Source organism: Lissotriton vulgaris, chromosome 8 (assembly GCF_964263255.1).
Source record: "Lissotriton vulgaris chromosome 8, aLisVul1.2, whole genome shotgun sequence".
Lineage (NCBI taxonomy): Eukaryota > Metazoa > Chordata > Amphibia > Caudata > Salamandridae > Lissotriton > Lissotriton vulgaris.
Window position 1 is genome coordinate 1,207,815,655 of NC_141696.1, and position 14,187 is coordinate 1,207,829,841.

The following is a 14,187-nucleotide window of genomic DNA, read 5'->3' on the forward strand; positions in this document are numbered from 1 at the left end:
ATAACAAAGGCAAGCAAAACTCAACTCGGTTTTCAACACATCTGGCTTTATGGGCTGCAACGGAGAGCTGTTTTGCTGTTATGGAATTTCAATGTGAAGAGAACTATCATGAGCAGACATACATTATCTATTTGACACACTAGTCAACAGTAATTTCAAAGTAACTTAAGGAAAAAAAGTGATGCTTCTATGTGCTAAAGAGAAGCTCAGCCAATCACTCCAGTTCTTACCTATGTTAACAGTTGTAGTTCTAAATCCACCAAGCTCTCGTCCATCTGGTCGACAGTTCTCTTTCTAAATGCAAACGAAATGCTTATAAACATCAGCTATACAGTATTGTTAGAGCTGGACTAAATGCTTGAAAGGCCATAAATTATCATTGCCTATTAAACTAGCACCAACAATGTAAATATTTAGGCGTTAGCATAATGAGAAGCTTAACTGTTAGTGGTCTGGAAGACCGGCAGCAGAACACGGACAAAGGAAGTCAGACAAACATAGAATATAATTAAGGTACAGATTTTATGAACTCACCAGGAATTTTCTGTAATATTCCAGAGGTTCAACAGTTCTAAAGAAAAATAACGGTGTAAATTAGGCTCTGGAATAAAAACTTTTGATACAAAAACCTAGACCATTAAAAGTCCTGGTATAGTAGGTGTATTTCTCAAAGATATCTTATTGTAGGTGCCCATTGTCAGTTATCACATAGTAAATACGTGCATTTATGTTCATATGCTTTTCATACGTTGGCAGGACATGTACATATTAAAATACTGTATGATACATTCAACTGAAACAAACACAGGATCGTCATAAATAGTGTGGGGAAACGGTCACAAAACATTTACAGTAATAAATGTCACACTCTATAGAGGAACACAAAGTACTCAAACATCATACAGAGACGGTGATGCCAGTGGCCAATATGTAATTTCGATATACATGATAGACTGAATCCCGAAAATCTGTTAATTGGCCTGCATATCAAACTCGCATTGCATGAGGAACACCAAGTATTTTTTAGTCACCACCACAGCTACCCATACAGGGCCAACCGTTGCTTGTTTTTACATTCACCTACATAGTCTTTGTTTTAATTAGGATCTTACAACCTACATAGACACCCGATTGATGCAGTTGAAGCCTAGAAAAAATACATTTACCTTCAGTTAATTTTGCATCTCTTTTTGTAACAACGGCACACAGTGGAATCCCTGGCTTCGTATTTTTTAGGTCTCGCCTGTCGATGCGCATGGAGCAAGCGAGACTATGGGGGCTTATCCACTCTTTATCCAACTTGCAAGGAATCGTGGCGATTCCTTGCAGTGCCCGTGACTTTTAAGCTCAATGCGCATGCGCATTGAGCTTAAAAGCGCGTGCACATCAGTTCCCTCAGCCGCACTCCAGGCCCCGCTCCGCCCCCTCCCCTGCCCGCCGTGTCGCATTTCTCCTCCCCCCTCCCCTTATCTGCCGTTCCTTTGTCTGTTCCCTCTCCCCGCTCCGCCCCCTCCCCTGCCCGCCGTGTCGCATTTCTCCTCCCCCCTCCCCTTATCTGCCGTTCCTTCGTCTGTTCCCTCTCCCCGCTCCGCCCCCTCCCCTGCCCGCCGTGTCGCATTTCTCCTCCCCCCTCCCCTTATCTTCCTTCCCTCCGTCTTGTTTATATCTGTAATCTATTGACTTTCGTAAAAAGCCGTGGGAAACGGTTTATGGGGTGATGGATGTTCGCCTCGACTCTGGGAGTAGGGCATGCTGCTGGACTTTGGGAAACCATGCATTCGTTCCTCGAGGACCAGACGTCTCTGCAGAGGTAAAACATTTTATATATCAAAAACAAAACTCTGCCTTTCCCGCGACAAGTTCAAAGGTGCAACATTCAGCTTACAGGACGGACACATTCTAAACAAACTGTGCACCTAACCCTGCTCGAGAGAGTCCTCGTGGGCGCAGGCTGCCTCATTTCCTGTTGCACGTGCATACCACAGCCTGTCCTGCTTTGCAGCACCCCGCCCCAAGGGCTTGGCTCCCTTCCAGGAAGCAAGGACCGCGAGAGGGGGGGGGGAATTGAATTACTATTTGAATCACATTTTAACCTCTCCAATTATATATTTTTTTATAAACCGTTGCTTTTTGTTGTGGGTCTAGAAAACCTGGTTTGGATCACGCCTCCAGGATATAAGATTAAGAGCGTTTTTCACCCACAACAATCCTCGCGGTACAGAGTGGAATGTATATGCACATGGACATCAGCTCATTAATTCGCTGAGGATAGCGAAAGTGACATCACTGATTATTTGACTCCTTGCCAATGACAGCACACATTTGACTGACAGGCCCACCTTTATCCCCTCAAGAGACTCCTGTTTCATGGTGCTGGGACCAAAGTTAAGAGCAACGAGAGGACACTCCAGAAACAAATGGGGCTCTTGTAGCCGAGTTTCCACTTCCTCTCGTTGACATCCATAATAACATACGTTTTTTTGCAGTTTTAAATCATCGTTTTAGTCTGTGTCTGAATGCTAGCCTGTTCCAATCATAGTGAGGTTATTCGGCCTTTGTAGGATATCTGAGAAAAGATGGTCTTTGATTGGCAGCCATGTTTGCCAGTGGCAGCTTTTCCGAGCTCCTCTTTGCAATCATTGATTGTGCACGCTCCCAGCTGATGCATATGCCCTGGATCTGGGGGAAACTATCCCCAAACGTATCCCTCTCAAGGAGTGTGCGAAGATACGGATGATCATGCAGAAAGGTCCCTTGATCTGCTACGTTGATGTGTGGATGATCAATAAGGAAATGCTTCTTCGCAGTTCTGCTAGAGGCCATATTTAAATTGCCAAGTATTCGGAGGTTTTAAGAACTCGGTTAAATGTGTTTGTGCTGTACTCATAAAATTTGCCCTCCATGTTATTTTTAACTATTTCTGAGCTGATTGAGCAGACCTGAAGTCTACTCAAACAAAGTTACTGTCACTCCATTGCAGACTAAAGTTTTGAAGAATAAAAATTGTATCACTAAAATAAAGACTGTTAATAGATCGAGGAGTAAGCTTTCAGTGATTCTGCACAAAATGCTTTATAAGAAGTGAGCTATAACTATGTACCTCATAGGTTCTAGAACAGACTATTGGTCAATTTTAATAGGATTTAAGTATAACTTTCTTTAGGTAATTTATGAAACCAAAACTTATTATCTGCTTTTTTTCTTAATGTTGCAATGTTCCTGAACCCCTGTGAAAATCAGAATTTTACTTAGGGGCAGTCATAAGGCCCTACCCCACAGGGACACAACACGGTGGCAACGTTTTCTTGCCTGGTGTAATCTTCACAATTTTCCGCTTTGACAGATGGGGCTGGGTGTGCATTCTACACCCCTCTCTCTCTACACCCCTCTCTCTCTACACCCCCTCTCTCTCTACACCCCCTCTCTACATCCACCACCTCATCCACCACCTCATCCACCACCTCATCCACCACCGCATCCACCACCACCGCATCCACCACCACCGCATCCACCACCACCGCATCCACCACCACCGCATCCACCACCACCACCGCATCCACCACCACCACCGCATCCACCACATCCACCACCACATCCACCACCACATCCACCACCACATCCACCACCACATCCACCACCACATCCACCACCACATCTACCACCACATCCACCACCTCATCCACCACCGCATCCACCACCACCTCATCCACCACCGCATCCACCACCACCGCATCCACCACCACCGCATCCACCACCACCGCATCCACCACCGCATCCACCACCACCGCATCCACCACCACCACATCCACCACCACCACATCCACCACCTCATCCACCACCTCATCCACCACCTCATCCACCACTGCATCCACCACCACCACATCCACCACCACATCTACCACCACTTTCACCACATCCACAACCACCACATACACCACCAACACCACCACCACCACCACATTCACCACCACATCCACCACCTCATCCACCACCACCACATCCACCACCACCACATCCACCACCACCACATCCACCACCTCATCCACCACCACTTTCACCACATCCACAACCACAACCACCACATCCACCACCAACACCACCACCACCACCACATCCACCACCACCACCACATCCACCACCACATCCACCCCCTCAACCACCACATCCACCATCACCACCACCACCACCATATCCCCCAGATCCAACACTACCACATCTATATGTGTGTGTGTGTGTGGCTCTGTGTGTGTGTAGGTGCAAATGCAATGTTCTTGGATTTTCGTCACAATAAAATACACTGAACATAATCTTCACAAAAGTTATTTACAAACGTTTAAGGTATTGCCATTATAAATTACAATAACTTTTATTTAAGTATTAATTATTTACACAATTAAAAGCCATTGTTATTTGTAATATCAAGACATCTAAGTCACGTAAATACAACACACATTGCATTACAAATGCTATAGGTGTCACATTTGCAAAAGTTAAAACTATTGACATTGTAACTGACAAAGCTATTAATTTTGCTACTTTCAAAACCAACACATAAAAAAAAAGTGTCATTTACAATACCAATAGCTCAAACTTTCCTAATGCGAGACCTATTGCATTTCCAGTGCTTGTTTAATATAGGATACATAATGTGCAGGGAGTCTGTCTTGCTCCCCCTCAGAAGTCGCACAAACAATTTATTAAGCTTTCAGCGTGGTTTGCTTTAATGCGATGAGGTTATTTATTTTTTCAATCTAATGCCACCCAATACTCAAAACAGATGGTGTTGCACTCAAATGCTTGGGCATCTGAAATAACTGATGTTACAAAACTGCAGTACTTTAATGTCCCTCGTCCTAGACATTACAATGCAATAAAGCCATTACATTAACAGTACAGCTTAACATGGCCCTATAGGAATGTTCAAAGTTTTCTTATTTTTTCAAGGATAAATTCTCTTAATTTGTATTTAAAAATGTGGGCATGGTCGCAATTATCAGTTCTTACTGTACAGTTACAATGTCAGAATAAATTGACCAACTGGTCCTGATGGAGCAAGGATTCACACGTTAAGCGACTTGTATTCATGAACCTCGAATAACGTTAATAAAATTACCAACATGTTCGTTTTACTAATTTTGCACATTTTTCATTATACGGGGTGTCCGAGACGCTTGCTTATGTGTTTATTATTCTTAATACGCTTGCACAATAAAATGGCCGCAGCTACGCGGGGAATTTAGACTGCACATGTGGTCATAACCATGTGACGTGACGTATTCAATGTCTTGGAGGGAAAATACCTGCGCATGTGCAATAAATCTATGATGGCTGCTCTGTGTTCTCACATGCTCTAAGCTTGCATTGCTGCTTTCGCAAAGCTATGGTTTTGCATAATCAATAATGCTTTAGTTATTATGAAGTAATGGGTGAAGTATAGAAACTCATGGTATACAGTGTAATCATTTATTACTGTGTTCTAAATTGTTTTCTCTTGCTTTTCATGTTTCGTATCCTTTGGGCCTGGGAGGTGCTTACTACTCCATTTTGGAAGTCCCTACTGCGCAAGTCTTGTTGCGGAGGGAAAAGAACTCTGCAGCAGTGGAACCCAGCCAGCTGGCAGCCACAGCCAAGATGGTCCTGGGAACCTGAACTGCAACGAAGCTGAACTGTACTACAAATGCAACAAATGTAAACGAATATTGTATTCACTATTGTTATACGAAAGACATATGTCATGAGAACCTGGAATTTGAGGGGCGGGTACGGAAATTGAAATACTAAGCCTGAGAAAGTATAAATTTTAGGTGGTGTGATGACCTAACCTTCTACTTTGTCCAATCAAAATTGGGGATCCTCACACTTGCAACATTGGGGGGGTGGTACACTGACCCGAAAAACAGTATAACTAGCGTAGGTTTAGCTAGAGAAATTGTCCGACTTGTCCGAATAGCTGACCTGTCACTGACCCAAACCACTCTATAGGGGACTGATACACAGAGAGCTGCGGAGCACTCTGTTGGGAGGTTTGAGAAACCAATTTCGGGGTTTTTGGTAATTGAAAGTGCTGGTGAAGCACTTTGCTGGGAGGTTCGAGAACCCAATCGGGGTTATTGGCAGATTCCTTGCAGAGAGGGAGTAGTGCAGGCGTTGCAACCGAAGCTGCGGGTGTTGGTCGTACCCTTTGGTGAACCCGGTCCTGATCCAAATTCTGGGGTTATCCTGTCCTGACTGTCCATGAGCTGCACCTGCTCGCCTACTGGCACCCAAGTCCTTGATGGTTCCTTCCCATCTTTTCCAACTGACCCGTGGCCAGGGTTGGTCTTCACTCTATCCTAGGTAAATATAAAGTCTGTGTGGGTAATTGCTTATCTATATTTGCATTTCTAATTCTCGAATATTGCAAAGCGTAATTGCATATGTTCCTTTTTCTCCACTGTCCCTTGATAAAGAGATTTTCATGCATTACTTGTCTATTAGCATGTACCACTTTTCCGACCTACCTTTAGTTAATGCTAAATCGTTTTCTATTTTAGTATATGTTCCTTATCTTACCCTTCCTTTAGGAGATAAGCTAAATTTAATAGTATGTTCCAATCTTACCTACCCTATAGTATTGAGATGAATTGTGAAATGAATCTCGAATTTAAGTTTCTTTAACTGCTATAAAGTCTCTTGGATATAGCATGTTCCTTTCTTTACCCTCCTTTAACCAACGTTGTGAAAGATTGTTATTCTAAATACAGCATGTTCCTTGTTTTTACCTTCCCTTATTCAAAATTCTTAAATGCTTAGCCTAATCTAACTTTTGCATAGCTATACGCTTTTAATGATCTTGATTATAGATAGCTTAATATGTTTTAATCTGATACTCATGACATATGATGATTAGATAAAGTTTTGAACCTACCCAGAGTCTGTGGTTATTTCATGTTTTTACAAATGTTGTAAATGTTCTTGACCATCTGATTTACAACTCAACTCCCTGATCCTGGGTGATTAGGTTCCTAGTGTCTACATTGCTAGGTTATAGATATAGGAATCAGAAGTATAGAAAATCTCAAGTTATACTGATAGTAGAGCGGGAGTTACCCAAGGTGAATGTTAGGGTGTATCAAAATTATGGGCCCAGGTGAGTATTAGTAAAAAATATCCTAGCCGGGTGACCTGCGCGCTCTATCATTATTCTTTTCTGGTAAGCAGAGGATGGTTAGGGATTAGTTAAAGTTAGGTAGTTAGTTAATAGGTTAAAATTCATATTGTATTGATCGATCAAATGTATTATTGAAATGTGTTATTATTGAAATGCTTATTTTGATGCTGCTATATTGAAGTATATGTAACTAACTAAAACTGTGCGTACCTGTTATATGTTTTGTCTGGAATCCCCGGGGGCAGAATAGCGGGTGGTAATAGAAGCCACATCGCAGTGAGGTCAGTGTCTCGAGGAAAATGAGTGCATGGTTAGGCAGAACTGGAAGCACTAATTAGGATTTTCTGTATGAATGATTGAATAAGTGATATCAACAAGTTCGCTAGCAAAACTTCTATTGTGATATAACCTAGTAAGGGTCACACAGAAGGAGTAGCAGGTTCGTCTGAGCTTGTTTGATAGCAAAAGGGTTCGCAGGTGAAACTTTAGACTTAGTATATATCCCAGAGTGGAGGAGTCGAGGGAGTACCAGGTTCTCTAATGCTTGAGTGAAGGATAGGCAGAAGGGATCTATCCGCAGTATATGAAAAGTAGACAGAAGACGTTTACTTGCAGTAAAACAAATCTTTTCTCTCTAGACACTCGAGTACAGTGGCGAATGTTATACGTTGTAAATTAAATAAAGCACTTGCACTTTAAAGAAATTGAATTTCAGTTACCTTGTGAAGGAGGGAGTCAGTTGCGGAGCTGCGCTGACGTCACTCTGTGCCGCGCTGGTATTGGTCGAAACAGCGGGTGTGTAGCTGAGATAGTATTGTAAAGGAGGAGTGAGTGCAGGAGCGTGAGAACTTGACTCACGGGAAAAGCCGCGCATCCATTGGTCGAAATGTATTTGCAACCAAAGTGTTGATTGGTTGACTGAGGGGTGGGGAATTCATATCGCCCGACGCCCAGGACATATTGTTTACTGACAGGGACAACAAGTAATTATGTTTTTATTGTCCGTCGGACAAGTAGGCTCCACTTCCTGCAGCAGAAACCTTTCCCAGAAAAGAACTTGCAAAATCCTTCTAACCTGCTTCCAAATGCGTGCTGCGTTTATTGGCATAACTTTCTACGATTCAATAATCCTTTGATTCACTGACAATACCCAGAAGTGCTTCCCTCCTTTCTGCGCACAGCGCAAGGCACGCACTGACATCTCTTTGAACGTTGCGGGGCAGGCCTGCCATACGCTTTTGGAAAAGGAAAAAAAAAAACTCTGCTTACACGGTTTCATTCAGAGTGCAGGCTGTAACTCACAACTGCACGCTGAAAGCATTTAGGCCGGTCACCGTTGCTTGTAAGCAGAATGCACAAGTACTTCATTTCACAATAATCCTGTGTTTCCAAGTCTCTGCACTCCCCAAAACCTGCCTCGTGGCCCCATCATTCAGAGGTCATTGCCCTTGTGCCTTTGGTGTAAAGCACACGGCCTATCACCACCAGCTGCCGAGATCACGGCTGCTCCCCAACACTGTGGCTATTACTGTGATCGGAGCTATTATCAGCCCACAAGGTAAGAGGCCGCAAAAGCGTAGTAACATATAAATGATAAAGTTGCATTTGTAAAGTTGAATTTTCTGTAAACTAGGACGGGCAACAAAATATTGTGCCCAGCCCCACATCAAAAAAGTGTTGTCAAAATCCACTTTTTGATGTAGGGCCTTGCACAATATTCTAACATTAAGTTTATGGAAAATTCATCTTTACAAATGCAACTTAAGCATTTATATTTATATTTTTAACACGCTGTTGCTGCCTCTCTTACCTAGTGGACTGAACTCTGATAAAATACCACTCTAACCCTATTTGTGCGTGTGTTTGTGACCAAGGGTGCATTATTTTATAGGATTTTGACAACACTTTTTAATGTTTTAGTGAATTGAAAGCTTGTGCGGTTCTAAAGCTAAACCTACTCATTAAGGGCCCCCCACCAATAAAACCTGGGGCATAGTGAACGCCTCCCTATAGCAGCTTCAGCAGAGGTGAGTTTTTTATGGGCCTCTCATCTACAACTTGGCAGATAAGAGATGATTAACTAAAAGAAAATAGAAGATGGGTTGCTAGAAAAGGGAGAGAAGGATGGAAGAGGGGCAAAGGATAGATGAGTGGGTGAATGTATGGGTGGATGAAAGGATGGATGGACGAGTGGATAAAAGGATGAATGGATGGTTGGGTGAAAGGATGGATGAGTGGGTGAAAGGGTGGATGGGTGTGTGAAACGATGGATGGATGGATCGATCAGTGGATAAAATGATGGCAGAGTAAATAAAAGTTGGAATAGATAAAAGGATTTCTAGTAATATAAAATCTGAAAGGATGGGTGTATAGCAAACTAGTAAATGAAAATCTGAGAGGATGGATGTATGGCAAAGTAAATTAAAATCTGAGAGGATGGATGAATAAACGAATGGCCAAAGGAACAATTGATGGTTGAAAGGCGTTATTGTTTGAAGGGTAAGTCAAATGATGGATGCATGGGTGGATGGATGCGTGCATAGATAGTGGCTGGGTGCGTGCATAGATAGTGGAAGGGTGAACAGATGGGTAGATGTATGGAATGGCTGATGGATTGAATGGGAAGAAAGAATGAATGATAGAATGAATGACAATGTAAAGGTGAAATGGTGGACATGAGCAGACAGATGCTTGGATGGAAGTGACAAAGGAGTTTTAAGGAGGTATGAGCTCACTTACATCACTTACTTGGTGCTGTCAGAGCATTGGTCAAAGTGGGGGGTATTTTAACTTTCTGGCTACTCCCTTGAATAAAACCATCAAAGGGCTGTTCCTTTTACTTAGTAGCAGAGTATGACTAAATCACACACCATAATCTCCTTTTTTTTAATAAGAACCCCATCTTCGCATCCCTCAGCACGTAGAGGATACTACCTGTCAAAATGGAATAAGCTGTGCAAGCATGGGCTGTGCATACCTTGATTTGTGCACTATACTGAAGATGCTAGGAACAATGGTAATGCAAGGTTTAACTATGTCTTACATGTGATCCACATGGTACCTGAGCTACACTGCATATTATCTTTACAGTGACCTGTGCAGGACATGATCTGTAAAATAGGTATGAGCAGTGCTGTGCATCATTCATGTAAGGGTAAGGGATAGTGCATGAGGGAATTGTTAAATAGAAGGTGTAAAGTGTATGAGCTGCACTACAGAGGATACAAGTTGTTCTAGAGATGAGGTGTGTCATGCCCGTGGGTTGTGCAGGAGCTATGCAGAACATTAGCTGTGTGGAGTTTGAGCTTTACTTTGCATGAAGTCTGCATGGTATGACTTGGAGAGGCAACTAAGTAAATTGCTGTGGAAGGCATGACCTTTCTTCTTAACATCTTCAATGACAAGTCAGTGCCTGCTGTAACCATAGTACCTTAATATTTTTTCAATGGCCTGCCTTCGGGGTTTTCTAACGGATGCATTTTTCTTGCTGGCTTCCTCAAATCCCCCCATCGACTTTACAAATTTGCATTTGCTTGCTAGATGTATGGTCGCCCACAGTTTATTCGGCTTGTCGGGATGCTAATGTTTAAAACAAAGTTGTGTAACATGTTCATGGGTCAATTGCATTAAAGTTAGGTCGAGCAGAGAATTCAAGTCAGATATATTCAAACACAGTCAGCAGGAATCTTAGCTTGCATTACTGAAAGGGGATCCAATAAAAGCAAGTGTGCATTGTCTGCAACATTTACAAGTTGTGGCTATGTGTATAGCTTCCAGAAGACTCCTTTATAATGTGCAAGTGTATAAAGAAGAATGGAAGCAATATTGGTGATTTTATTTTGAAAACGGACAATGTACCCCAAACAATGTGCTCCTTGAAAAAGGGATTAAGAGAGCAAAATATTTGCAACCTAAAAATGGTTGTAGTGTGCAGAAAGCTACAATGTAGAGTTTGAAAACGTTAACTACCATTGCACTAAGGAATCATTTAATACATCAGCTTTGGTGCATGTCAATATTTTAAAAACAAAATAAAGGCAAATCAACGTAAAACTACTTTAAAAAAAAAATTGAGGGGGCTACTTCCAAGGGACTACTTTGTCAAACAACGTACTTTGCCCTTCTAAAGTATATGTTTTGCTGGTATATACCCTATGTCCATCTGCCTACCCTGACATTTCCAATGCTGTATTGGGTGTTTTGATTGGCACTGTGGTTCCTGAGATTACCCGCCTCAAAGGTTTGGGTTCTCTCTCTTTATTATATTAGTATGGAAGTAAATACATGAAAAAAGTTCCATTGGGACAATAGAACACCAAACGCTGATTGCAGTTTTGTGGATATGTTCTTATATTTCCCATGTTAGGGATCGTTGTTTCTAATAATATAGTAAAATGAGCCCTGGCATAATCAGAAAGGCTGCTATCCAAGCTCTTACATGAGAATGCGGTCATACATTGAAACTTCATTGTTTGGTACCAAATGGGACAAGTTGATTTTTTTACAGAACAAGAAGATTTCTTAAACATTTTGTCCTTTGGACAAGAAGATATTGTATAAAATCCCACACCCCTGTTGACGAGAAAAGTAAGACGCGCTAGTATTAGAAGTGATTTTGTAAACAAAGAAAACTCGTAGAAAGTATATGTGGTATCCAACTTATCCAGAGATTAGACCTGATCACAGATACCAGGGGTTTGCTTTTGAACAGTGGATACGAGGTAGACCTCTCAGAACGTACGGAAGCAAGAGAAAAATGACTGTCGTAGACACAGTTGAAAATTATTTCAAGAAAGACAAGCCGATTTTAAAACTAGAGAAGGAGTTATTATTCCACCACCAAACACTCCTGCATCCTTCATGATGTTTGACAGAGGGTACCATGCTTGTGTATGGTTGGCAAATTGGGTAGAATATACCAAAGATGATGGAATATTAGAATTCCCCTTAAACGGTACCTTTAACGGATTAATTATGTTCAACTTAAGAACCTGAATGAATGATTTACATCCCAGACCTAGATTGACACACTATGAGGCATTAGAGGAATGGGAAATAGAAGCTTTCGAGCAGGACAGACCAAGAATTGACAAAGGGTTAAGTAAGTTTTACCCACAGGTTAAAAGAGATACCAAAGAAAAAAGAATGAAAGAATGGAGACAGAATATGCTAGTGGAGGGACTTTACCCAGTACTGACAGTAGAGGAGCCTGTGGGAGGTAAAAGGACAGAGAAAACTAGGCATTTAATGGCTACTGGTGATTCTGATGATGATTATCTAAAGGATTTATTAATGAAAAATCCACCACCATATAGTGAAGAAACCAGACTAGTAAACCCAAAAAATCCGTTCTTTAGGCCTCCCTGAAATGAGGGGTCAAACACATCTAATCCAACTGCTCCGTTCTTTAGGCCTCCCTGTAATGAGGGGTCGAGCACGTCCAATCCGACTACTCCGTTCTTTAATCCACCTTTAATTCTGCAAGTGATTCATGAGACCTCCCTTGAAAGGGTATTGCAAGAAAGAGTAAAGGAAGCTTTAAATAAACAGAGAAGTGAATTAATTCAGAAAATATCCCAGTTAAATACAAGTCCTGAGGCTTTGACAATTCCAGTAACCATTGGCCCAGTTGTTCCATTGTACGGAGATAAACAAGCTAGTCCAAAAGCTCCAGTTATAACTACATCAGTAGTACAGCCAAGAAAAGAAACCCTGATAGAGGATGATCAGGCAAGCTAATGTGAATCAGTAATTTCCTTATTGGATTTACCAATACGAGAACCTGAAAGTGGTTCCATGAGAAAACCCACTCCTGTACCCACAAGGGAAGTACAGATAGAGACTTCATCAGGAACGATAAGTGCCACTGTAGTAACTCCCGAAGAAATAGAAAGGTGGACTCGAGAAATAGAGAGACCAAAAATGCAGCCCAAGCCATTAGACCTATATAAATTAAGAATTGAAATAGAAGAATTGATTTCAGGAAATGTGGGTTTGGAAAGATTAAATACCATAGTGAAGACGAATTGCTGTTTGTCTGCAAAAGCATCACTAGAAATACAAGGGTATTTCACGAAAAATTAATGGATATGGCAGCTAGCATGGGAATTGACATTGGCAAATCTAAAGTGTTGCAGAAACCCTATAGAGTAGAATTTACTTCTGACAAAGATTTAGAAAACATGAATGTGTCATGGAAAAAGGTTCATATTAGAGAGCTGATTAATTTGATGCAAAAATGGGGTGATCTAGAGAAATGGAGAGCAAGATGGGCAAAGAAAAAGGAAGAGGTGCGGTCAAGCCAATTGGCTTCAGAATTTGTCCTACAAGAAGCAGACAAAGTAGAAAAATTATGCCCCATGCGAGAAGTACCAGATGGCGGATATGTACCTGTGCCATGGTCCATACAAGATATTGTATCATTTACAAATGACTTCCCAAAATTACAAGAGAAACCTGTAAAGTGGTACAGACAGGTTGAGAGATTTGTGAAAGTTTCAAAATGCCTCCTGAAAGATCTAGATGGTTTCCTTAACATTGTAGGTCCTGTAGATTTGTGGAGGGAATGTAAAATTGCTGTTGATTGGCCAAATAAGGAATACCCTAGAGACCCAAAGAAAGGGGCTCCTTCCGTAATGAGGAAGTACAATCAGGTAATGTTATACTTGAAAGGAAAACAGAGGGTAAAAATGAGTAGAGAAGAGGCCAGGAAGAAATTTCCCTGCCACGGGTGCGGAAAGATGGGGCACTGGAGGGACGAGTGTAAGGCTGTGCAGAATGATCGTGTGCAAATTAATTATTTAAATCCACAGGCGCAGAATGAGGGACCACGGAAGACACAGCAACAGGTAAAACAGAATCAGTTGCCTCGTGCACCTAGGCCAAACTATAGGACCAAAGCACAACAGGGTGAAGAAACCGAAGTTTGGGAAGGAAGGGAGGAAAGAAATGCAGCAACTTCGCAATCCCTGTTAAATTGTACATTCCTCTGTGACAAACCTTACCGACGGAGCCTGAGGGGGGAAGATGAGGAGTGC

The 14,187-nt window shown here is 41.9% G+C and overlaps 1 protein-coding gene across 1 annotated transcript in view; it reads right to left on the reverse strand.

Annotated features, from left to right (window-relative positions):
* Positions 1–14,187, reverse strand: part of EXOSC8 (exosome component 8) — a 289,111-nt gene that overhangs the window by 251,152 nt on the left and 23,772 nt on the right. The window contains exons 2-3 of the mRNA XM_086935084.1: positions 535–571; positions 231–294 (exon numbers count right to left, since the gene is read on the reverse strand). Coding sequence (XP_086791210.1) covers positions 231–294; positions 535–571 — 101 coding nt within the window. The remainder of the gene's footprint in view (positions 1–230; positions 295–534; positions 572–14,187) is intronic.